The sequence below is a fragment of the Arvicola amphibius genome, chromosome 5, assembly GCF_903992535.2.
Source record: "Arvicola amphibius chromosome 5, mArvAmp1.2, whole genome shotgun sequence".
Classification (NCBI taxonomy): domain Eukaryota; kingdom Metazoa; phylum Chordata; class Mammalia; order Rodentia; family Cricetidae; genus Arvicola; species Arvicola amphibius.
The window spans coordinates 24,388,065-24,412,718 of NC_052051.1; the positions used below are offsets into that span (position 1 = coordinate 24,388,065).

General features: G+C 35.9%; 1 protein-coding gene across 1 annotated transcript; it reads right to left on the reverse strand.

Annotated features, from left to right (window-relative positions):
- Positions 1–314: 314 nt before the first annotated feature.
- Positions 315–24,654, reverse strand: Rad21l1 (RAD21 cohesin complex component like 1). Its single transcript, XM_038331334.1, is given in 18 exon segments — positions 315–453; positions 455–638; positions 641–748; positions 751–843; positions 3,523–3,679; positions 3,681–3,731; positions 5,841–5,918; positions 8,679–8,765; positions 11,119–11,243; positions 12,409–12,505; positions 12,863–13,089; positions 13,800–13,916; positions 14,803–14,895; positions 16,847–17,017; positions 20,140–20,246; positions 22,349–22,442; positions 24,036–24,165; positions 24,511–24,654. Coding segments are annotated over 18 exon segments (2,202 nt in total).

The window sequence follows — 24,654 nt, forward strand, 5'->3', positions numbered from 1 at the left end:
AACCCTATGCCTGTATAGAAGCAATCACATTTTAATTATGAACTCAAAACATCTGATCGCTAAATATGAATAAAAAAATTAAAATTCTAAATACAATACTAGAGAATTTTGTAATGAGAAAGTCAATGAAAATTCTTTTCTACATAATGATTAATCAACTAGTAAATCTTAATCAGAATAAGGCAAAACCATACTTTTCTCATAATAAATGATACATTATCTTCTGTAGGGACAGTTATCGTACATGAAGAAACAAAATTGTGACCACTGTACTGCATTCCTGGGAGCATCAGGCAACCTCATCTTAGAATGATCTAGTCGTCGTCTTCCTCTCCAACATTCTCAGCATCTAGGTGCCTTTTCTCTCCCTGATGACCACCTTCCTCGTTCCCCTTTTCCCCCTCGTTAACACAATTGTCATCATCCTGAATTTCTTTTTTCATGAAGTGTGAGGCCTACTTCTCCCTCTCCCACTTCTGAATCTCCTTCATCTTCCTCTTCATCCTACTTCAAGTCTGTTGTTTCATATTACCTCCTGCCCCAAACACCTAAGCATGTGATTTACTTCAGCAATTTAAAAGTACTTTCTCTGTGATCCTCCAGGTTTGTGACCTTACAGTTAAACAAGTCAAAACTTCAATTCTTTTAAGATTTTGCAAAACTACTGCTGTACTGAGATCTTTGATTTTGTTTTCACTCAAACTGAGGAAGGTAAGGTTTAGGCATTTCTCTGTCACAGCTTCCAAGTGGAAATTATATTGCTACTAAGTTCCAACTCCCCAGATTTATTTAAGCTGGGAAGTCAAGTTAATTCCACATTAACCAAACTCAGAAACTCAAGTCCTTTTAAAAGTTCCACTCAGAACTTCAGTCCCTCCTACCACCATACACAGTTCCTTCCCCTTCAATGACTGCTTGGAGATGAAGAGTTTGTTTCTTAAAAAATTAATTTTATAGCCGGGCGGTGGTGGCGCACGCCTTTAATCCCAGCACTCGGGAGGCAGAGGCAGGCGGATCTCTGTGAGTTCGAGGCCAGCCTGGTCTACAAGAGCTAGTTCCAGGACAGGCTCTAAAAAAAGCTTCAGAGAAACCCTGTCTCGAAAAACCAAAAAAAAATTAATTTTATGTGTACAAGTATTTGCCTGTGCATATGTATATGTACCGTGTGCTTGAGGAGACTAGAAGAGGGTGTAGGATATCCCCTAGAAAAGGGTAGTTATAGATAGTTGTGAGCCTCCATGAGGGTGCTGGGAATTAAACTTGGGTCCTCTGGAAGTTCAGTCAGTGTTCTTAGCCCCTGTGCCATCCCTCTAGCACCTGATTGATGGGTTTTGATGCTCAGTGACACAGGGGATTAAAAATTGTTTTCGTCTGTGCCCACATTTGTCCCACTGATGTTTCTCATTATTGTGTAGCTTTCGATTTAGCATACTTATAAGTAAAACTATATATATATATTTAATTTAATCTTAGGAATTAGATTGTATCTTTATATTTCATATAAAAATTTTGGTTGTAAAAAAGGAACATAGATACAAAAATATTCAACAAAAATATTATCAAACCTACAAGGGTGGTGGCAACTCCTTTACACAGAAATTAAGAGGCAAAGGCAGATCTCTGTGAATTCAAGGTCAGCCTAGTCTACAATAGAGTTTCAGATCAGCTATAGCTACATAGTGAGACCCTGTCTCCCAAAACAAAAAAAAAGTAACAAACTGAAGCTCTCATATTTTATTATAAATGAAAAATGGTATAACTTCTGGAAAATAATTTATTATAATTTAAATATACATTTACATGACTTAGAAATGCTACTCAGAGAAATAAACACTTTTAGTTGTATAAAACTATATATGCTTATAGCTCTAAAATTATCAAAATTAGAAATAACTGTCTTTTAATGGGTAAGAGCATAAATGAGCTGATATATCTAGGCAACAGAATACTACTTGACTTTTAAAAGGAACAAAATACGGATACACAAAAGCACTTGGATGAATATCAAGAGTACTACACTGAGTGAAAGAAACCACTCTCAGAACATGCCACATAATTCCATTTATGTAACATTTTCAAAGAGACAAAAGTGTAGTCATGGAGAATGGTGACCAGCTATTAGAATAGAGGGACTACCACAAGGAGATAACCTGGAAAGGATTTTTAATAAACTTATTTATTTTATATGAATTGATGTGAAGGTGTCAGATCCCCTGGAAGTGGAGTTACAGACAGTTATGAGATGCCATGTGGATGCTGTGAATTGAACCTGGATCCTCTGGAAGAGCAGTCAGTGTTCTTAACTGCTGAGCCATCTCTCCAGTTCCCTGAAAAGAATTTTTATTTATTTATTTTTTTTTTTGGTTTTTCGAGACAGGGTCTCCCTGTAGTTTCTAGAGCCTGTCCTGGAGCTAGCTCTTGTAGACCAGGCTGGCCTCGAACTGAGAGATCCGCCTGCCTCTGCCTCCCGAGTGCTGGGATTAAAGGCGTGCGCCACCACCGCCCGGCTGAAAAGAATTTTTAAAAAGGTGATCTGACTATGTCTAGACTGTGGTGATGGAGATATATACCACACACACTTAAATAAATATATAAACTATAGGCCTGTACACCAAAAATCAAGCCAATTAATTTCTGCATTTGAAAGTAAAAATATTTAAGACAACTGTTATTTGTATCTTAAATATACTCAAAGAATCTCTTTAGAATTGAACTGTTTTACAATGTAACCCAGTACCATTATTTACAGTGCCATAGGCCACTTTTTACAGAGTATTTTGAATTTCATAGAGCATATGAAAAATTTGACTCAAACATCAACTAAGAAAACAAATGATTTTGCTGTCTAAAATGCTCCGTACACACAAATTAAAAGAGCATCTTTTGCAGTTGTCTTTACTAAGACTGAATGTGAAGATAAAACATTAACAAGTGTCTGCCAGTTTTTTGTTTTGTTTTTTAACATAAGCAGATTTGGTTTTACTAGGACATTAATGGTGACCATAAAAGTTATTAAGTATTACATGAAAAAGTTAAATGGCCCATAACTAGATTTTAAGTAACTCAGGTAATTTAAAACAAGTTTTATAATTCTTTAACTAAGATATTAGATTAAAATCCAGGGAATTAGATGTTACAAAGTAGATCAAACAAACTAATGTCTACAAGTAAGAAAATATTAACTATTCATTAACTCCACAAACTTTAATAATCCAATGTAAAAGTCTTTACAAAACAATCTCTTGAATGTTTCCTGGAGGTACCACTATATTTTATAATTGTACCATAAAACACAATCTAAATGCCACACTCAGATGAGGGCAATGATAAATGCCATACATTCAAATCAGTTAAGTTAAAAATGAACTTCTTCTTAACTGTCCCCACATAGGTTTCCAATTCTGGCTGTGATTGCTCTGTCTCTAGATAGAAACACGGGAGGCCAGCCTGTCTGTGAGTGGCCAGACAGCTTCTCTAGCACACTGAACCGTCCATGCAGCAGTTGCCAGTGACGGCACACACCTGCATGCTCTTGATCTCTCCACATCTTATGGAACATTGGTCCCACTGTAGCTATAATATCTGCATAGGGAACACTCTGGCTCAGTTCAATAACTCGATGTTTTTTTAGGATAAGAAAGGTATAAAATTTGGCAGCTGTCTGTTTCCGGTCACAATTTTCTGCATAGCTTTAGCAGACTAAAAGATTGCACTCCCATCTTGTTGGATTCCTGGGAAAATAATTAGAAAAGAGAAAAGAAAAGGGACAAATTATTAGAAGTAAAAGCAGTCTGCAGATGCACAATGAACCAACTACTGCAATTTTGAATAAGCTATGATATCTTTAAAAGAGTAACAGAATGACTCTAATAAGTGTGTAAAAACATAGCTCACTGAGACCAAACCTGTTTTACTGAGAAAATGCACCAAACTACCTAAGTTTTATACAAATTTATGTGTTATACTAAATGTTAGTTTTTAAAAAGTGATATTAACATAATATTTCTTATGGAAAGTGCAATTAGTTTTATCTTACAAACAGGAAAAACCTTACAAAAAGGTCTTTGTGAGGTTTTCACATATAAAAATAATCAGTCCATGTATGTCTTGCCTTAAAGGCATTAGAGAAGCCTGTAAAATAACCTTCACAGTAAATGTTGAAGCTGTTGCCTGTCGGTTTTCAGTGGCATGGTAATGTAGCTATGTAAACATCCTCCTGGTTGAGTTTTGGAGTTATCACACGGTGCCTGCACACCTACTAAAAGTAAGTGAGATACAATATAGTATTAAATTGTGGAGTAACATAGCACCTTCAATGAATACTAGGATTTGGAATTAGATTCTTACAAAAGAATAGCTTTTTATTTACCCAAAAATATTGGACCAAATACTTGCCAGTGTTTTATTACCTACCTTATATGCCAGTTGTCTTATACCTATCTTATCTTTGGATGATTGTACAGCACTTTTAGGAGTGTCAATACTAGTTTTTGGCAGTCTAAAATGCTTATAATTAATGGGTAAAATACTTTATTGGCACAACAAACAACAATAAAGAAGTCTAATTAATAAATATTTTGTGTTTGGGTATTTTTGCCTGAATGTATGTTGTTGCAACCCATGTGCGCCTATGGAGGTAGAAGAGGGTGTCAGACCCCCTACTGAAACTGGAGTCAGGATAGTTTTAGGCCACCATGTGGATAGTGGAAATCAAATCTGGGTTCTCTACAAGAGCAGTGCTCTTAACCACTGAGCTATCTCTGATTAAAACTACCCAATATAAATCAATACGATAAACTTGAAACAAACAAACAAACAAACAAAAACCCCTCAGAGTGCATCATCATGAAATTTTAGAGCATTGGAGACAAAGAAAAGTTCTAAATGTTTCCAGAGAGAAAAAAAATCACAACAAAAGATCTTAAAATAAGATAGTGCATGGTTTCAACAACAACACAGAATCCTAGATAGATATGTACAAACCTTTTTTTTAGAAAGAAAGAATTTTTATTTATTTATTTATTTATTGTATATGTAATATTCTGTGTGTGTGTGTATCTGCAGGCCAGAAGAGGGCACCAGACCCCATTACAGATGGTTGTGAGCCACCATGTGGTTGCTGGGAATTGAACTCAGGACCTTTGGAAGAGCAGGCAATGCTCTTAACCTCTGAGCCATCTCTCCAGCCCCAAACCTTTTTTTTTTTTAAAGAAATAATTAACCAAATAACACAGCCATAAAATTTACATGAAAATATTATACTCACACTATGAAGGCCTCAGTGAAAACTTATTATTTACATAATCTTGAAACAGAAACTGACAGTCATCTCATGAAACTTTTCTCTTCTATATTTAGCCCCTAGGTATATCACTCAACAACCGTTTCCCATCAGTGGACTTTGTTGTCAACTGTAACCCACCCTACATCAGTCAACAACAAAATATAAAAAATCTTTGTTTTCATTTAAATATCTGGATGCTCAAATCAATATATTATTTTTTTTTAGTATCAAAATCAAGGTCTAGGGAATAGTTCAGTGGATAAAGTGCTTGCTCTGCATTTATATAAGAACTGGAGTTCACATCTGCTCAGAAGCAAGGGATCTCCAGGGCAAGCTCATTAGCTAGATTGGCTTGAATCAGTAAATTCTGGGGTCAGTGAGAGGCCTTGTCTCATGAAACAAAGTGGAGAGAGACTGAGGAAGCCATTTGTGGCCTACAATATACAAACACCAGCATATACATGCATCTCCATACAAGAACATGCATATACATGTGCACATACGCTACATGTGCATAAACACACACATAGTAAGTAAAATAAAAATACCATCTTACCCGTAATTCATTTAATGTCTGAAATAATCGTTGATTCCATTTCTCTGCCTCAGTATTTTGTTTGCTGACTGATGACTCCTGTTTGAATGATTAATAAATATTTCATTTAAGCAAATTTATTGACTGTTTACTATTCACCAAGCACTGCATTAGCTACTATAGAAACATAACTGTAAAACAGTCCTGCCCAAAAAAGTCTGGTTTGATAAAGAAGAGAATGACACAAACACGAGACAATTATTGTGTAATAGAGTCCTCAAGATTAAAACATTCTATCCTACAGGAAAGCTAAGTAATCCGGCATGTATACTCCTATAAATAACTCCAATAAAACTCACTGACTCACCAAGCTGGACTTTGTATATGTGCATTGGTCTATTGTGGGTTTCCTATCTGAGGTGAGTAGACACGTGTAGTGTATATCCCCAGCAAAAGTTTTGTCACACAACAAAAACTGTACAGGGTTGTACCTTGCCTCCAGGCATGCCTTCTGATAAAGAGATCCAAAGCAGGAGACTGCAGGGTTTTTTTTAAAGATTTATTTATTATGTACACAGTGTTCAGCCTCCATGTATGCTCGCATGCCAGAAGAGGGCACCAGATCTCATTACAGATGGTTGTGAGCCACCATGTGGTTGCTGGGAATTGAACTCAGGACCTCCGGAAGGGTAGTCAGTGCTCTTAACCTCTGAGCCATCTAAGAGACTGCAGTTTTAACTGGTGATGCAGCTCAGAGCTTGTGCCCTTGTATACTTTGGAAAGTAAAGTTAGCAAAGTCACCCGCTTTTGGTTAGGATTTTCAGTCTGGCCAATCTGAACTCCAGTGACAGGAGTACTCAGAAAATTACAGAAAATCTGTTGTTGCAAGGCCTTTATATGAACTAGCTGATGACATAAACACCCTTAAAAATGGTTTAAGAGACCTTTCAGATTTTGAGGTACTTTGTCTACATAAGGCTAACTCACTGTCTGTCATCTGATTGGTTTACTTTTTTTTTTTTATTTTAAAGCTGAATCACTTCCATAGATGGCCTGATATTTAGTCGAATCTCTCACAAACTAACAACTCATGAGCCGTGAGAAGGGGGTCTCGGCTCAGGAAAGGTATTGATCTATCTGATAAAGACAACAGTAACAATAACAACAAGGAAAACAGAACAGGCTGCGAAGGACTATGGGTGAGAAGTAGCAGTTCTGACCTATTTATCAGTTTTTCTACACTAGCTCTGACCATAGTGTGCAACAGCAAACAAAGCACTGAAGCAAATTCAGAGGCTATAGCGATCACACAGTAGTTAAAAGTGCTTACTGCCCCTGAAGAGGACCTGGGTTAGTTCTTAGCACCACATCAGGTAACTGACAAGTATTATAACTCCAGTTCCCGAGGATTCAATGGCCTCTTATGGCCTCTTCAATCACCTGTATGCACATAAATTCATGTAGGCACACATATATGCACATAAATAAAAATAATAAATATAAAAATTTAACACCAGGACCTAATAGGTGATTTGATAGTGTTTACTGAACAACTTTTGATAAAATACCTTTAAGTTAAAAAATGCCCTCAATACTCCGGGATAAGGTTCAAAGAAGTAATTTGGGAGCTGGAGAAACGGCACTGGCTGTTCTTGCAGAAAACCTGGGTTCGGTTCCCAGTACCAACATGGTGCCTTACAACCACCTGTAACTACAGTTTCAAGAGACCAAGCACCTTCTGCTGGCTTCCTAGGTACCAGAACATATATGGCGTACTTTCATACAGATAAAACACTCGAACATATAAGAATTTTAAAATCATAAAAAGATTTTTATTTTATGTGTATGTATGCATATGTATATCTTATTTTTTTTTTAAAAAAGGAAACTAGGCTGTGGTGGCACACACCTTTAATCCTAGTACTCAGGAGGCAGATCTCTGAGTTCAAGGCCAGCCTGGTCTACAGAGCTAGTCCCAGTACAGTCAGGACTACATAAAGAAACCCACCTTGACAAATGAAAGTAAGGAAGAAAGAGAGAAAGAAAGAAAGCCAGCGAATAAAATTTCTGCATTTACTATCAAAATGTGGCTTTTTAAGCAGACAGTTTTCTGATTTTAAGTATTTCATTTTCTGATTTTAAAACTTTCATACAGATAAAAGTTTTGCACCAATGATACCGATGAAGAGATGCTCACACTATTTTTTAAAAAATAAAACTTATGCCCTAGGTTATATCCTAATATAGTATAATTTCCAAAGATAAGAATGATTTAAAACAGTGATTCTCAGCATTTTAAAACATGCTCTTATTTTTGATAAGAATAAAAATTGTACACTTTCCTTTATTTAGAGTCTCAAAATAATTTATATATAAGAAAAAGTTATGAGAATTCCTCATAGTTCACCAAATGATTCACAAATATCTCAGCTGTTGTGTGAGTCATAGTAGCTGGGGTTATGCAGTATAAGCTTGCTTCAAACTCATGATTCTGCTGTCTGGTATGGGCCACTGAGCCCAGCTAAATGTATTTCTTGAGATCATAAATTTAAATTATAAACATAAATAAACATGGAAATTCTGCAAGCCAAATAAATAAATTTTAATTAAATAAATTAAAAAAACGTTTAGGAAGACAACTTTTAAGAATATTCCTTTCTTCCCTATTAGTCATTCCTCCTACTTCCTACACTGAGTATAAGTAAGAATTTCTAGAGTTGGTGGGAGATATGCTAGAATAATGGAGAGTAAATACGATTACCATGTACATTCTGTATATGTATAAAATTTCCAAAATTAAGTTAAATCTAAAAATAATTAAATATGAAGAAAATTGCCCAAAGACTATAATGTATTTACCAATTCAACTGGACAATTTTCTTGGGCCAAGGAAGCATTCATTAAAGATAATCCCTCAGCAGCTGGAGAAGTCATGTCAAAGATACCCTGCTAAAGAAAATTCAGAAGTTACAGGTAATTCTGCTAGTGGTTATAATATGAACAACTCTCAATTTTATTAAATGACTTATTAATATAAACGATAATTTCGCAAACTAATTTAACCTATTGTCTTAGTTAGGGTTTCTATTGTGAAGAGACACCATGACCACGGCAACCTTTATAAATAGTAAAACATTTAATTGGGGCTGGCTTACAGTCTATTACCATCATGACAGGAAGCATGGTGGCATGCAGGCAGACATGGTGCTAGAGAAGCAGCTAAGAGTTCTACAACTTGATCTGCAGGCAGCAGAAACAGAGTGTGACACACTTCCTCCAATAAGGCCTCGTAATAGTGCCACTCCCTATCGACTTTTGGGGGTCATTTTTATTCAAACCACCCAATTCCACTCCCCGAGTCCTTATAGGCTGTAGCCCTCAATATAATGCAAAATGATTTAGTCCAATTTGAAAGTCCCCATAGTCTATATAACAGTCTCAAACTTGTTTAAAAGTCTAAAGTTCAAAGTCTCTTCCTGAGACCCATTGCAATCTCTGAACAGTAAGTCCATGCAAAATCAAAATGAAAAAGCATAGCATGTATTTTCAACATATAACGGCACAGGATGTACCTTACAATTCCAAAAGGGAGCACAGCGAGGAAAGACTAAAACAAGACTGAAAATAGCAGGGAAAACTCCAAACTCTGCATCTCCATGTCTGATATCAGAATACTTTTCAGATCTCCAACTCTCTCAGCTTAGTTGACTGCAACACACTTCTTCCTTTTGGGTTGGCTCCACTCCCTGCTAGCAAGCTTTTTCTTGGCAGGTATCCTACAGCTCTGGTATCTCCAACATTTTGGGATCGCCAAGGGTAATCCAAGCTTCAACTTCGGCAGCTTCACACATTGGCTTCTCTAGGCCTCATTGCCTGGACACTCCTGACATATGCCTGGTACTTTCCTGTAGACCAGGCTGGCCCTCAAATTCAGAGAACTGCCTGCATTTGCTTTCTCGAGTGCTAGAATTAAGAGGTGGGCACCACTCTGCCTGGCCATGTGCTTTTCTTTAACTTCTTTTCACTTTCTTTAATTCCTTTTCACAAATTAGAAGCTTAGATGAGTGGGGTCTTGCTCTGAGGTCACCACTTCCTTTATTCCACTTAGTATCAGGCCATTTCTTTTAATCTGTTTACACTTCCTGGTACTTCTTTTCCTCCTTAAATGGTACATTTTATATTTTTCCTTGATCACCTTTCTCTCTTTTTATTATAAATCTGCATAAGAGTGAACACTAACAGAGTCCATATTAGGTTGTGTTGAGATTTCCTCTGAGAACGCAATTAATCCAAACATTTCTAGGAAATGTCCACGCCCGCAAAGGCCAGCTGGCATGGTAACTCACAGTGTCAGTGTGCAGTATATTATCAAGCATTTAGTCAAACATGCTCTGTTTTAATGTATTCTGAAACTGTCTTTCCCTCCCAGTTATACAGTTCTGATGTGGATTAAGTGAATTTTCTGAATGGTTTTCAAAATACAATGAGGAAGGCTTCTGCTTCCCAAGCTCCCCCTTTCCTGCTTTACAAGGAGTCTTCCTCACTCCTAAGAAAAATCTTTCTTCATCAGAAAAAAAATTAACAATGATGATGGAACATACCTGAGAAGCATTGCTTTTATTTTTTATCAATAAGACCCTAATATTTAAGTAACAAATGAGAAGGTATTTTTATCTCATTTTTTTCAAAATAAGTTTCTCTGCCCTAGCTGTCCTGGAACTCTGTAGACTAGGTTAGCCTCAAAGTCAGACATCTATCTGGCCTCTGCCTCCTGAGTGCTAGGATTAAAAGGTGAGCACCTCCATGCCCAAATATTATAAATTTTCCTATGTTTTCAAACAAAACTGTTTTCCTGTTCCTTCAGAGTGACAAATTATTTTGTTTTGGTCATTATACTTTTAGAAAGTCTTTCAAATGAAGGTAAAGATAGTTAAGAAAATTTAGAATGTTCTTAGAAGAAAAATATGGGTGAACTTATGATGAGAAACAATACACAAGTGTTAGAGTTGTAGGAGACCCCATGATTCATGCGATATACACCATATAAACCAGAGTCAAGCATAATCACTCATTTATTATGTCATATAAAATAGTTTCAGTATTTATCTTGTGATTCACATCCTAAACTTCAGAGGAATATTGTCTTGCAGATTAAATTATGTTTTATCTTATAGTAATGACACTTAGAGAAACTGTTGAACAACATGAGATGAAATATGAACTACATCTGTAAGAATATGTATTAGCCTCTCAATATTACTTCACTAGAGTTGCATAAAAATATTTCTGGTTAACTTACCTCAGAGTTAATATTCATAGTGATATCCTGCTGAAAGCTACCCATAGATCCATCAGTCACATCATTCCAAACCTGGAGGTGATCTAACTCTCTGTGGGAATTTGGCTCTTCTATCACTGAGGGCTCTTAAGTAAAGAAAATGTTACCAAAGTGCATTTCAAACTTGAATTGGCATATGGCTATTCAAAAAGAAAATTTCTGGCCAGTAACTTGGAATCTAATAATTTAAGTGGGGAGTGTCCAACTTTCCCAACTCTCCTGAGTCTCACATAATTTATATCTTCCCTTTCCCTTCCTCTGCTTCTTTATCATTTCCACTCCCACCATCCTCCGTTCATCCTCCTCACACTCACTCACTTTCACACACTCACTCACTTTCACACTCACTCACTTTCACACACTCACTCACTTTCACACTCACTCACTTTCACACACTCACTCACTTTCACACTCACTCACTTTCACACACTCACAGGACAACAGGAATAGTTTAAGTTCACTATGGTGCACTATTTTGTAAATTTTAATGAGAAATGGTCACTGGGAAAGGAAGTTTATTCACCACAGAAGTTGGTTACATTACTTTATAACTGTCACAGCAATAATTAGCTATTATTAACATTCTGTCAACTTCATTCTAGGCTGAGGTGATATTGGCCTTAGGACAGTTGTAATATTTAAGTACATTCTTATCACTGAGTTTTAGGTTGTTTTAAAATGAAACATTATTCTGCTAGACGCAAAGATTTTTCTAAGAGTTGGTGAATACTGCCTTCAGGGTGGAGGAGGTTAGAGAAAGAGAATATATAAATATATACACACACATAAATAACATCTTTTGTATGTGTGTAGAGAGGATACTGGGTACTAAACCTAGGGCCTTACACATTCTAGGCAAGTACTCTCCCACTGAACTACATCACCTGGTCCTTTTAGTGTGTTTTAGCTTGAGACAGCATCTAACTAACTTGACCTAGCTGGCTCTGAACTTGCTCTGTAATCCAGGCAGGCCTTGAATTTGCAATCCTGCCTGAGTGGTGGTTATTACAGGCCTGTGACACAAGGACTGGCCCATATTTTATCTTTTCAATGACATCTTCAAACAGAAATTAATGTGAAAAGCAGAAAAATGCTATACTAAGGAAGTATTTTAAGTTTAAAATACTATTCTATAGATAGTGGTTATATTTGACAATACAGATTTGAGCCTAGTTTTCATTCTGAAATGTAAAGTTCAATTTTTGTTTACACAACATTCCCCTTGACATTAACAGAATTAGGAAATCTTACCTAAAATGTTTTTGGTTCCCACTTCTTTCCTTACTGACTCCTTCTGTATAAGTTTTGCAAGTTTTAAGTCAGAGGCCAGGAAGCATTTTGCAAACAACTGTAAAAACACATTTATATTCTTGATTTTATATTAATAAAGCAATTCAATAAAGCACAAGCACATATGCTAATAAGTAAAAGCCATTCATACACAATTTTTCAAGCTGGGCAGAGTGGTGCACACCTTGAAGAAAAAGGCAGGTGTATCTCTGTAAATTCAAGGCCAGGCTGATCTATGTAGTGAGTTACATAGAGAGATCCTGTCTTGGGAGGGAAAACCACTTACACAATTATTAAACAAATTAAGTTTTAAAATAATGGTTTATTTCCCCCACATGTCCAATTATGTTGTAAATATAAACATATTTATTTAGAAACAAACATCATATCCATGCAAAAGGATGAAAACAATTACCTTTTTCAGTTCATCATGAATCAGATCCTGGGTAGCGGTTGACAGAAGTGTATCCACTCCTCCCCTCTTCTTCCACATCATCAATCTTTGTGTGGGGGGTGCAAGGTCCAGAACCATGAGAGTGTCAACAAAGGAAGTAAGCTGCTTATGCATAGTCTTGCTACTTATCTCCTTGACTGGATCTATGAGCAACCTCCTCTTTCTGTTTTTCCTTCTCTCAGCAATGTCTAGAGGGAAACAGGCATAAATGGACTTAGAAAGTTTTGTAAAATGATATTCTAGGCTACTACATATCTAAGGAAAGGATATCACAAATAACCTGCAGAGTTGCACTGGGAAGAAAATCCTTCCGTTCTCTGAAAAAAAAAGCTTTGTAAAGTTTTTGCAAAGTTAAGAGTATCTGAGCAGTCAAAAGCTGATACATTTTTCAAAGTATTGTTTGAAGGTGCTTAAGAGGGACCCTGTTCACTTGTTAAATGGGCAACTGCAGAAAAATGGCAAACATGGAGTGGGCAGTTAAAGAATCTGGAGCTTTTCTTTTCTTTTTAAAATGTGGAACACGATAATGTTTCAAAACATTAATGTGTTTTCCTCCAGCGTATTTCACCTCTCTGCACTGAAATTCATATACGAATTCTAAGTAGGCAGCTATTCCACACCATGCAGAAGGCAGATGTCAAGCTTGTCTTTAGTAAAGCTGAAAATGTTTTGAATTGAACTCGGTTTTTAAATTTCCAGTTTTCCAAACTGAACATATGATTTGAACAGGACTAGATGTGTTGAAAGAATTATCTCTGATAGCTTTCATACTCTTTCCTATTTAATGCCCAGTGCTATTATCATGCTGGCAGTCTTCTGTAACATTCTATGAACTGTTTGCATATCTCAAAGCAATTAAGATACCAGGGTACCAAAGATAAAAATAAAAACATGAGACCTCTTACTAAACCATCAATTGGGTCAAGAGTAAACCCTTCTTCTTCATTTGATGATGTTGTTTCATCTACTTTTTCATCTTCAGGTAGGCACTGGTCATCTGAATTACCTGGTTCTACTAATAAAAGCAAAAACAGAAGCATATGACTATGCTACACATTAGAAGACAATATGAGAAATAAAGTAGAAAAATAATTGTGGAAATACTGCTATCTGGGATGATACATTAATTCTTACAATAACGAACTGTAACAGAGGCAAAGAAGTTCAGGAATAAATGGCGTGGGACCCTCAACTTTTGAGTGAGTCAAATAGCATCCCCCTCATTTACATATGAGACAGTTCGGGCGGGGCTACAGTCACACAGAAGTGAAAACAAAACCACAAGTGACTGATGAAAATTCGCTACGACACTGAAGTATCTATGTGCTGCTGAGCCACCAACTGACCCTAACGAGCCGTAACTGAGTTCTGAATGCCCAAAACTTTTTGTTTTTAATTTTGATTACTGTGCCACAAAACAAATGCAACATCAAACACTGTGAAAACAATGTTTTTATATTTTGTTTTTAATACTTAAAGAAATAAATAAAACAATGTTTTAATTACATTTTTAATACTTAAGGAAAAGTCTATCTTCAAGGCATCAACTCATCTGAGGTATTTTGGTAAGAATGTCAGTTAAAGAAAAATAAGCTCAGTTGAAAATTTGTAACTTCTCTCAAACTGTACACTGATGGTCAAGTCATACAGTGTGATAATTTTTCTTCCCATATAACGTGTTATTTTTTAGGATTTGAAAGTATACTGCTTGAGAAGAATAAATATGTTCTACTAAAGCCAATCCTGGTTAATTACCTTTTCAGGCTCTAACTTCCTGTTCTACATTATCTAGGATTAGATTAAGAGAATTTGAAGGACAAATTCTTCATTACAATGCTGCTGAAACTTAGAAGTTCCAAACATCAGAATCTATATATTTTCTATGCAAGACTTCAACATACCTATTATACTACTGGGAAGCTCAGGAGGCAGAGTAGTTTCCTTGTTTGAATATATGTCTTCTAAAAGGGTATTCTCATCTTGCAACAGATTGTCTTTAAAAACATAAATAAATACTTCTTTAAAAACATAAATAAATACTTCTTATTAGCTAAACATTTACTAGCATTAGTTTATATAAGACATTATACTCTTACCTCTTAAACTGTTTTTACTCCATACGGGGTCACATAACTCAATTAGAAGGGGTTGGGGTGTTATGAAAATTTTGGCAAGAAGGAAAACCAATTAAAAATCAAAATTATTTCTGGCAGTGCTCACCCATGTTTCACTCCGCCACACTTCACTGTAGCCTTGGTTCTAAATAAACAATATGCACTTTGCATTGTGTTATGCTATCGTGTGCCATACAATGCCAAACACATGGCCTGAAAATGCCTTGGCACAGATGAAAGATTACTGTATGTTATGAATTGCATTGTTTTACTATATGTACAACATTTCCTGTTCTAAAAGAAACATGACTTAATTATAGCAAATAGAGAAATTTAATATTGTATGACTAATTATTTAAATCAGTGTTCCCATCATTACAAATTCTAAAATTGAAATATTGATCAACTCTGAGAAACATTGAAAATGCTCTACACCCTGGAGTATCAAAACCTTAGCAAAGATTTAGTTTTTTAATGTAAAAGTAAGCATATTATCTCAATTTCATGAATATTTATCTTAATAAATGATAAAATTATATAGTATTCCAAACAATTATGTTAGAATAAATTGATTTTATTCATATTAGTAAACACTTGGTTTGTATGTACATTTTATTTTTAATTTTTAAAACGTATTTTTAAATTTTATGTGTACTGGATGTTTGCTTGTATGTATATCTGTGTGCCACATGTGTGCAGTACCCACAGAAGACAGAAGAGGGTCTTGGATTCCTTGGGCCTGGAGTGGTTGTGAGCCTTAATGTGGGTGCTGGAACCAAACCCAGTCTGTCTGGAAGAGCGATCAGTGCTCTTAACTGCTGAACTATCTCTCCAACCCCTTGTATGCATATTTTACATACCTGTATACCAAGGACCACATAAGAATTTCTTGGGCAGGGCTGGAGAGATGGCTCAGTGGTTAAGAGCACTGACTGCTCTTCCAGAGGTCGTGAGATGAATTTCCAGCAACCACATGGTGGCTCACAACCATCTGTAATGAGATCTGGCGCCCTCTTCTGGCATTTGGGCATACATGGAGGCAGAATGTTATATACATAATAAATAAATAAATCTTTAAAAAAAATAATTTCTTGGGCAAAAGTGGGTTGTGGATAGAAAAAGTTTAAGAAGCCCTGGTTTATACAAGGGATAAACCACACTTTTTTTTTTCCCACATCCCTCTTCTCTCCTCTCCCATTTCTCTTTTGAGATAGGGGTTCATTAGGTAGTGAATGGCCTAGACTTCCTTATATAGTCCAGGCTGGCCTTAAACTCATGATTCTTCTACCTCAGCTTTCCCAGTTCTAAGATTACAGATATGAGCTGCCATGCCTGGCTGATAACTAGACTTTTAATGAAAACTGAAAAAAATCTGTAAATGTATTTCATATAACTAATAATCTTTAAAATACATACTTTTGTTTTCCCAGTGTCACTCCAAAATGTCTATTTTATACTAATATTTTAATTTAAATATAAAATGCTATACTGACCTTGAAGAATATTTTACAATTTGTATTAAAGACAGACAATGTTACCAGCATATGATCTAGTACATTTTTTTAAGAGTATACTAACCTTACTTCTTTCCAAAGTTTAAGGACACAAATAAAAACAGATAGGTGTTAATAGCTTCTATAGACATGTGTTTAAACAGATACCTATTAACTAGGCCTAGATTAAAATATTATAGACTTTGAAAACATGTGAAAATAATCTGACCTATAAGTACAGATATATATCTGAAAATTCAATTTGATGTAGCAAAACAGATATATTACAGTGATTTGATTAAAATAAATATTTGATATTTTATGACCAGAAAGCATACCAATCATTTCTCCTGCCGCTCCTTCATCTCCAAATCCATCTCCATGGTCAAAGAACAAAGATTTTTCCTCAATGAGGCTTCCAGAACTATGTTCAACTACAAGACCACTGGAGTTCATTAATACGCTGACGTCAAATAAGCTCTGTCTTCTGAGGATTTCAGGTTCATTTCCTATATAAATGTATATCGTCAGTGGCAAGCTAATCATAGAAACATAAACTTTTAGAGTTAGAGGAAACTTACTAGTATAATTCATCCTCATTCTTTGCAGAAAATAAAAGTTTTAAAATTATTGAATTATCCAATTGAAGACACCCAGTTAATCAACACAGACTAGATTCCAAGTTTAATACTCTCCCAATAAAACAGGAAAAAAATGCCAGAGGACTCAGTAGAGCTTATAGTTATGATTTAATTTAGTCATGTCCTGGAAGGTCAAAATGCTGTGGGAGTAGATTGATTCCCTATACATTATGTAGATCACATTCCATTTGACCAAGTATTATTTCTTATCATTTTATATAGAACAGTTTATGCCTAAGAAAAATTTGGAAAATCTGCCTAGAGCTACATAAAGAAACCCCTGCCTCTGAAACAGGAAAAACAAAAACGCCCGGTGGTGGTGGCACAGACCTTTAACCCTAGCACTCAGGAGGCAGAGACAGGCAGATCTTTGGGCGTTCGAAGCCAGCCTGGTCTACAGAGCAGGTTGTAGGAAAGCCAGAGCAACAGAGAGAACCCCCCAAAAAGGTATGTTAAAATATTAAAGAATGGGCTTATAATAATCATTCAGTAAATATTTATAGAATATACCAAGAGTTGGAGACTAAAAAAAAGAGTTGGACACTAAAAAAAGCATAGCCAGCTAACATTAACTGAACACTTAGTCATTAGGTTATACTGATAGTTACAGAAGATCCAAAATCAGCTCTGGCACGTCCAGCTTTGGATTTTAAAGTCATTATGTTCAGGATTCTGAACCCTGAAGATAAGAGGTTGGCCTTCTCTCCCAATGACCCATGTCAAATATTATATAGTAAAGAAAGTCATGAAGTTATCGCCTATATTGTAGATTTGTCTATAGACCTACGTCACAATGGATTAAAAACTTGCTAAATGGTCTTAATGACTTTTTGAGAAAGAACTAAGAACATGTTTATATCATTCAGGGTCAGCTTTTTCCAAAAAGAAAAAGCAGCCTTGCTCAATCAGAGAATAACACTCTAGAACAGACACTACATTCTGAGTGTTGGGCATTTCAAAAGTCTGAGAATAAATTGGTTATTGTTCTGCACACTGATAATTCCAGCACTCAGTAGGCTACAATGCCACGCACCGCGTCCCCCCCCCCCCGTGTCTGCGCTCTATGCACTAGAACCCAGTTTGCAAGCCTCGGGCAAGGGACTGGAGGTTGAGGAAACACACACAGAGACAGACCAACACACAGACCTTCAAACACTGGTACCAAAAGCCCTTCTTTAATAGCACCATGGAGGCTTAAAGACCCTGCAGTCAGTGGCCAACAGGTGAAAATCCCATCCTCTGATCCTCTAGGCAAAGCACAGCTTTTAGTCACTTCAATTAGAAGGCTCTAGACAGGGAAGAGCAGCTGAAGGCCAAGGCTTAATTAGTCCCAACACTACAAGAAGTCAATCTGAGTTTCACACAAGACTGGCTTAAGTAGTGAGACTGTCATTTGTCTGTTTGTCTTTCTGTCTGCCTATCTATCTACCTATCTATCTATCTATCTATCTATCTATCTATCTATCTACCCACCCACCCACCCACCCACCCACCCACCCACCCTGAGATTTCAGAGTGAAATAATCATGACCTTAAAATTTATACTGTAATCAAGAATAGGATAGATTAATATAAACATTTCTTAAAGTTTGAGAGAGAAAACCACATATTGGTGGAGAGGACAAAAGGCAAGAATAAAGAAAATAACCTTTGATGTTGCTAGTAGGATTTCTACTTTATAGACTCAGTTAAGTCATCTGTTGAGTATACATAGCAAATATACAGGAAAAAGTCCAGATTCAAACCTAGAACTACAGACTGATATGATTCTCCACTTTTCTGAATTATGCAAGATACAGAACTGTGAACAACTAAGTTGAATTGATTAGATGGTAAGGCATACACTTCAGTAGGGGAAAATGCCTATAGTGAGGCTGATAAACTGATAAAGAATGATTGAGTTGGTAGAAGGCACTGAGGAGAGGAATATCAGGGGTTTGATAGTCACAGGAACCCAAGGTGCTTAGGTAGAGGAATGATAGGTGGACAAAAAGTGTAAAGACAATTACTCTTGCAGAAATGTGTAAAATATGGGAAGAAAAAGGAGGAAGATTTTCAGGAAGGTAGTATAATGCTCAACTAATAAAGCAGACAGAAGATATGGGAGACAATACAGATGTCCTTAAAAAATCAATCAGTAGCTGGGTGTGGCACACACGCCTTTAATCCCAGTAAGGGAGGCAGAGGCAGGCGGATCTCTGTGAGTTTGTGGCCAGCCTGGTCTACAAAGTGAGTTCTAAGACAGCCACGGCTACACAAAGAAACCCTGTCTTGAAAAAAAAAAAACAAACAAAAAACAAATGCCTTTTCCAAACATATTTTAACATCTCAAAAATCACTGCATGTTTCATAATCAAGCTGTACACTATAACTGATAATCATACACTGGACAAAATATATTTAAAAGAATTTTATGCAGTAAAATATAACCCCCCAATATATATAAACTATACCAGCTGTTAATCTGTACATCTCTCCTTTGAGGGCAGAAACTACTTTCCTTTTGGGAGTCAGGGGGAAAGAAAGGGAGACAGGGTCTTACTATAAAGCCCTAGCTAGGATTATAGGCATGTGTCACCATATCAGCCCCAGAATCTACATCTTTAAATTTTAGTACTGTTCTATTCTTTTTTAAATTTTTTTATTGATTTTATTGAGCTAGGCATTTTTCTCTGCCCCTCTCCCTTTATCTTCCCTCCCCTTCAACCCTCTCCCATGGTCCCCATGCTCTCAATTAGTACTGTTCTATTCTATGAGAGCACCTGATATAGAAATTCAAAATATGGTTGGATTTAAAAAATTATAAAGAAATATGCCATAATAGAGGGTATTAGCATCTAGACCAGAAAAAAAGAGAAGAAAAAAATTTGGAGACTATATTTATACATAAAAACATCCATTCTACAGATATCTCTATTGTGACTATTTTCATACAAATTGCAAATATAATTGATGTTGTCTTATAATTTTGATTTCTCAAATATTCTCACCAAAACTCTCAGCTTGGAAAAGCAGATCATTGCTATATTCTTCTCTAAGTGTGATTTCCTCTGGTTTGCTTTGGTTCTGAGCAAGGGGCTCTGAAACATCAATATCACTATAGAGAAACATGAGTAGAACACTATGTTGTACAAAATATTGGGAAAAAGTTAAAATCAGCTTATCATAAAAGGATTTTACTCTATCAATAGTATGTTTATGCACATGAATTTTTAGACACATATTTACACAAATAATTTTCAGGTTATTAATCCAGTGGTGGTTTTTAGTTGCTAATTTACTTGAGCATTTGAACAGATGGGCATTCTTGCTATGGCTTGAATGCTTGTGTTCCCTCCAAGTCTAAATACTGAAATCTACTTCCCAGTTTGATGCTATTAGGAGATGAGGCCTTTAGTAAGTAACCAGGTCATAAGGGTTCTGTTTTCACAAGCAGAGCTTGTGTGGCCCCACACTACCATCTTGATCCTTATACCACGTGAGGGCGCAGGAAGACCAGGAAGCAAAGCCTCTGAATTACTGTATCTTGACTTTGGTCTTCCTTTGTCAATGCTGACAAGAACTGGGTAGTTTTTAAATAGATATTCATTAAACACCATTTAGAGTTTAGGAAGCCAAGATCAAGGTACCACAGATTTAGTGTCTAATATGGGCCTATTCTTCACCTCTGTATCCTCAGATGCTGGAAGTACAACAAAGCTTCTTCGGGCTCTTTTATAATGTCACAGACCTCATTAAAGAGGGCTCTCTGCTTTCAAAACCTCACATTTAAAGGCTCCCACCTTGTATACAATCACGAGGATTATGTTTCTACATGTGTACTTAGAGAAATACACACATGAATTCAGACCCAAATTATATGTTGTCCAAAACCTAATTTACTTCCTTTTTTCTCTTTCTTCAACCTATCATGCTTTAGTTATCCTGACTTCAGGAAATGGTAGCTCCATTTTATGTCCTGTGGTGGTTTAAATAAAAATGGCCCCCATAGGCCCACAGGGAATGGCACTATTAGGAGTTGTGGCCTTGTTAGAGTAGGTGTGGACTTGTTGAAGAAGTGTGCCACTGGGGGCAGGATCTGATGTCTCAGATGCTCAAGCTTCCCGCCATGGCCATAATGGACTAAAGCTTTGAAACTGTAAGCCAGCCCCAATTCAATACTTTCCTTTGTAAGTTGCCATGGTCATGGCGTCTCTTCACAATAATAGAAATCCTAACTGAGATATGCCCCAAATCAAATAGTCATTCTTTACTTCTTTAGGGCCATATCCAATTCATCAATATATCACGTTTACCCTACCTTTCATAGATACCCATTGACTTGACTGCTACCATCTTAATAAAGTGCAGTTTGAGAATTGATTACATACTACTTCATATGGACTTACTACAATAATCTCTCAGGTTTTCTTTTCCTTTCTTTCCCCATAATTGTGAAGTAGCCGGAGGGTACATGCTAAGACCAAGTTAGATCCGGTCACTCCTCTACTCTTTGTTCAAAACTTGACTGTGTTTTTTCTCTCATCAATATAAAAGCTCTACTGTAGCCTACAAATCCTGTCACCTGCATCTTCTGTTCCTTCTCTGACCTCATTTCTTTACTACCCAGTCCTTTCATCCTACTTCCTCTCGCTTGCTTTCTTGCTATTCCTGAGCATATCCACTGCACTCTGTCTTACAGCCTTTCCACTTGTATTTTATCTGCCTTAGTTTGCCATTTCCACAGAGATTTTTTTTTTACTTCACTGGGTATTTCCACTGGAACATTCTTATATGTTACTGTAGGTTTGTCTCCTTAGCTCCTTTAGGTTTGTGTTCTTACTTGATCAGAAAATCCTTTCCTGATAATCCTATTGCTTGTTTTAATATTTATTTATCTTCTCATTGCATTTTTATTTATCATCAATCTATACTAACTAAAATATAAGATCCATTAGGCTAGAAACTGTTTTATTCATTGCTATCTCTTCAATGCCTAGAACTATGTCTGGCATAAGTAAGACATTTATTTAATACATATTTATTAGATGATATACTGTCAATACTAACATTCAATAAATATTAGACATTTTTGTTTTTGTATTTTCAAATTTTACACTACAATTTAATCTTTTGTCAACTGTACTTGTTCAATTGTTATCTAATTGAAGTTGCCACCATTAAATCTGAATATGAAAACAAGAAAACAAAATGATTTACTTCATATTATAGATGTCAAAATCATGAAATTCTTCCGGTAATGTGATAGTGTTGTAAGCTGCTTCAAAATTCTCTTTTGGGAGGTCAACCAGTCCTAAAAATAATGAAAAAGACACACAATAAGCAGTGATCCTTTATGAAACATTAAACTTTCAATTAAATCTTTATCATCTCTCATGGGCTTCTCTATAGCCCCTCAGCAGTACATTTTTTTATGAAGTAGACAGAATAACAGTTTCCAGAAGCAATCATATCAGATAGTTCTCATGCTTAGGGACCTAAGCATGAGTAAAACAACTTCCTCACTACAATAAAATTCAAATTTATGACTGGAGCTTCCATAGCCCTACACTCTTATCATGCATCACCTATAGAATTCTCCTCCACCACTACACTCCACAGATATACTAGTCTCTTTGTTCCCTGAAAAAGGCAAGCATTTTTTCACCTCAAAACATTATACTTGTAGTTCCATTTGCCTATACAACCATTCCTTCGGTCACTACTTATGTACCGGGTATGTCTCATTTTTCAAGTGTGAGTTTAACTTCTATCTCCTCACAAAGGTTTTCCATAATTAACCTATAAAATGAACTTCTCTGTTATTTTCTGTTGTAGATCTTAGTTTAGTTTTCTTTGTAACATGACCACTAGTAGGTGGTCACATGCCTTTACCACAATCTGGAATTATTATATTGTTTTTAAAACATTTTCATTATCTGAGTTCCTCATCAGACTGAAAAGGAACTATTTATCTTGCTTCTCCTTGTATTTTCTAAAGCTTAACATCATGTTAATCACAAAGCATGAATCAATAAATATTTGTAGGGTACATAAATAATAAATGAGCAAGTAAAACAAAGTCGCTACACATATAAATCTACTCAAAGACTCTAAAACTATTTTAAATGAGAAAGATAAAAAAAGAGCTTTCAGTCAGAATCTACAAACGTTGATGGAGGGATGGCATAATGTAGATACTATAAAAGTTAGAAAAATGTATATAATAAAGGTAGTTTCTTTAGAGCTGGGTGGTGGTGGCACACGCCTTTAATACTAGCACTCAGGAGGCAGAGGCAGGCGGATCTCTGTGAGTTCAAGACCAGCCTGGTCTGCAGAGTGAGTTCCAGGACAGGCTCCAAAGCTACAAAGAGAAGCCCTGTTGTTTTGAAAAAACAAAACAAAAAGGGGGGGGTGGGGAACAGAAAATGAAAATGATGTATATCTTAAAAGTAGAACAGAATTTATGTAAATTAAAAATGTTAGGAATTGTACATATAATATAAATATATAGTATTGCAGAATGTCTAGGAATTTGATAATACTTCATAATTGCGAAGTAATTTAGGAGTTTCAGGAATTCTAAAAACAATTATAATTATCAGTATTTATATTTTATCAATATATAATTTTACTCTCATAAAGGCAAAAATAGGTATGGCAAATTAAATGACCCATTAAAAGTAAGTGTATTGATTTCTTACACAATCATGATGATTTTAAGTGTATTTTTATATTAATACATAAAACATAGTAAGTTTTGGAAAATTAGCTTTATGGAAACTTAAGATTCAGTCAAAATGAAGTTTATGTTCATTATAAACAGCATGCTGCTAATAAAGAGACTACCCAACACAAAGATGCCAAGAGAAGTCAACAGTGACACAAATTAACATTGTATGTGTACCTGGGCGAAATGTCATCTTCATCTTAAGAAATGCTTCACTGCAATCTGCCAAAAGATATTTTGCCTTCCTATTATAGATTCGAACAACTCCCAAAAGAAGGTGCCCTGAAGTTCGGAGTGCAATTTTCACCTTTGAATAATTTTTTAAAAATGTTAGAAGAATAATATTAGGTTTGTAAACATTGTTCTTTGAAAGTTAATAAAAATCATAATTTCTCTTTGAAAAGCAAATGCTATATTCTTACTGAAGTGAACCACCTTTTAACCTCACAATATAGAATGATTGACTTTAACTTTTGCTTATTCAGCAAAGCCATGCTTCACTTAAATGCTATATTAGAGTGCCTTTGCGCAGACAATAATCCGGGGAGAATTAAAAGAGATCATCTGAAAAGCAAAACTGTCTTGGAAAGTATTTTAATTCTTTTACAGAAGCCATGGATAATACGAATTATCATGTTTATCAGTTACATACCTTGGGGGAGAGAATTTTTTGAATGGTTATCTCCAGATTACACTCAAACACATGCGCCTTTGTGAGTTTCTTCTCCCAGTGAGCTGCAAGCCATATTTTGGCCAATGGCCCTCGTTTACTCATAAGCACATGAGTGTAGAACAT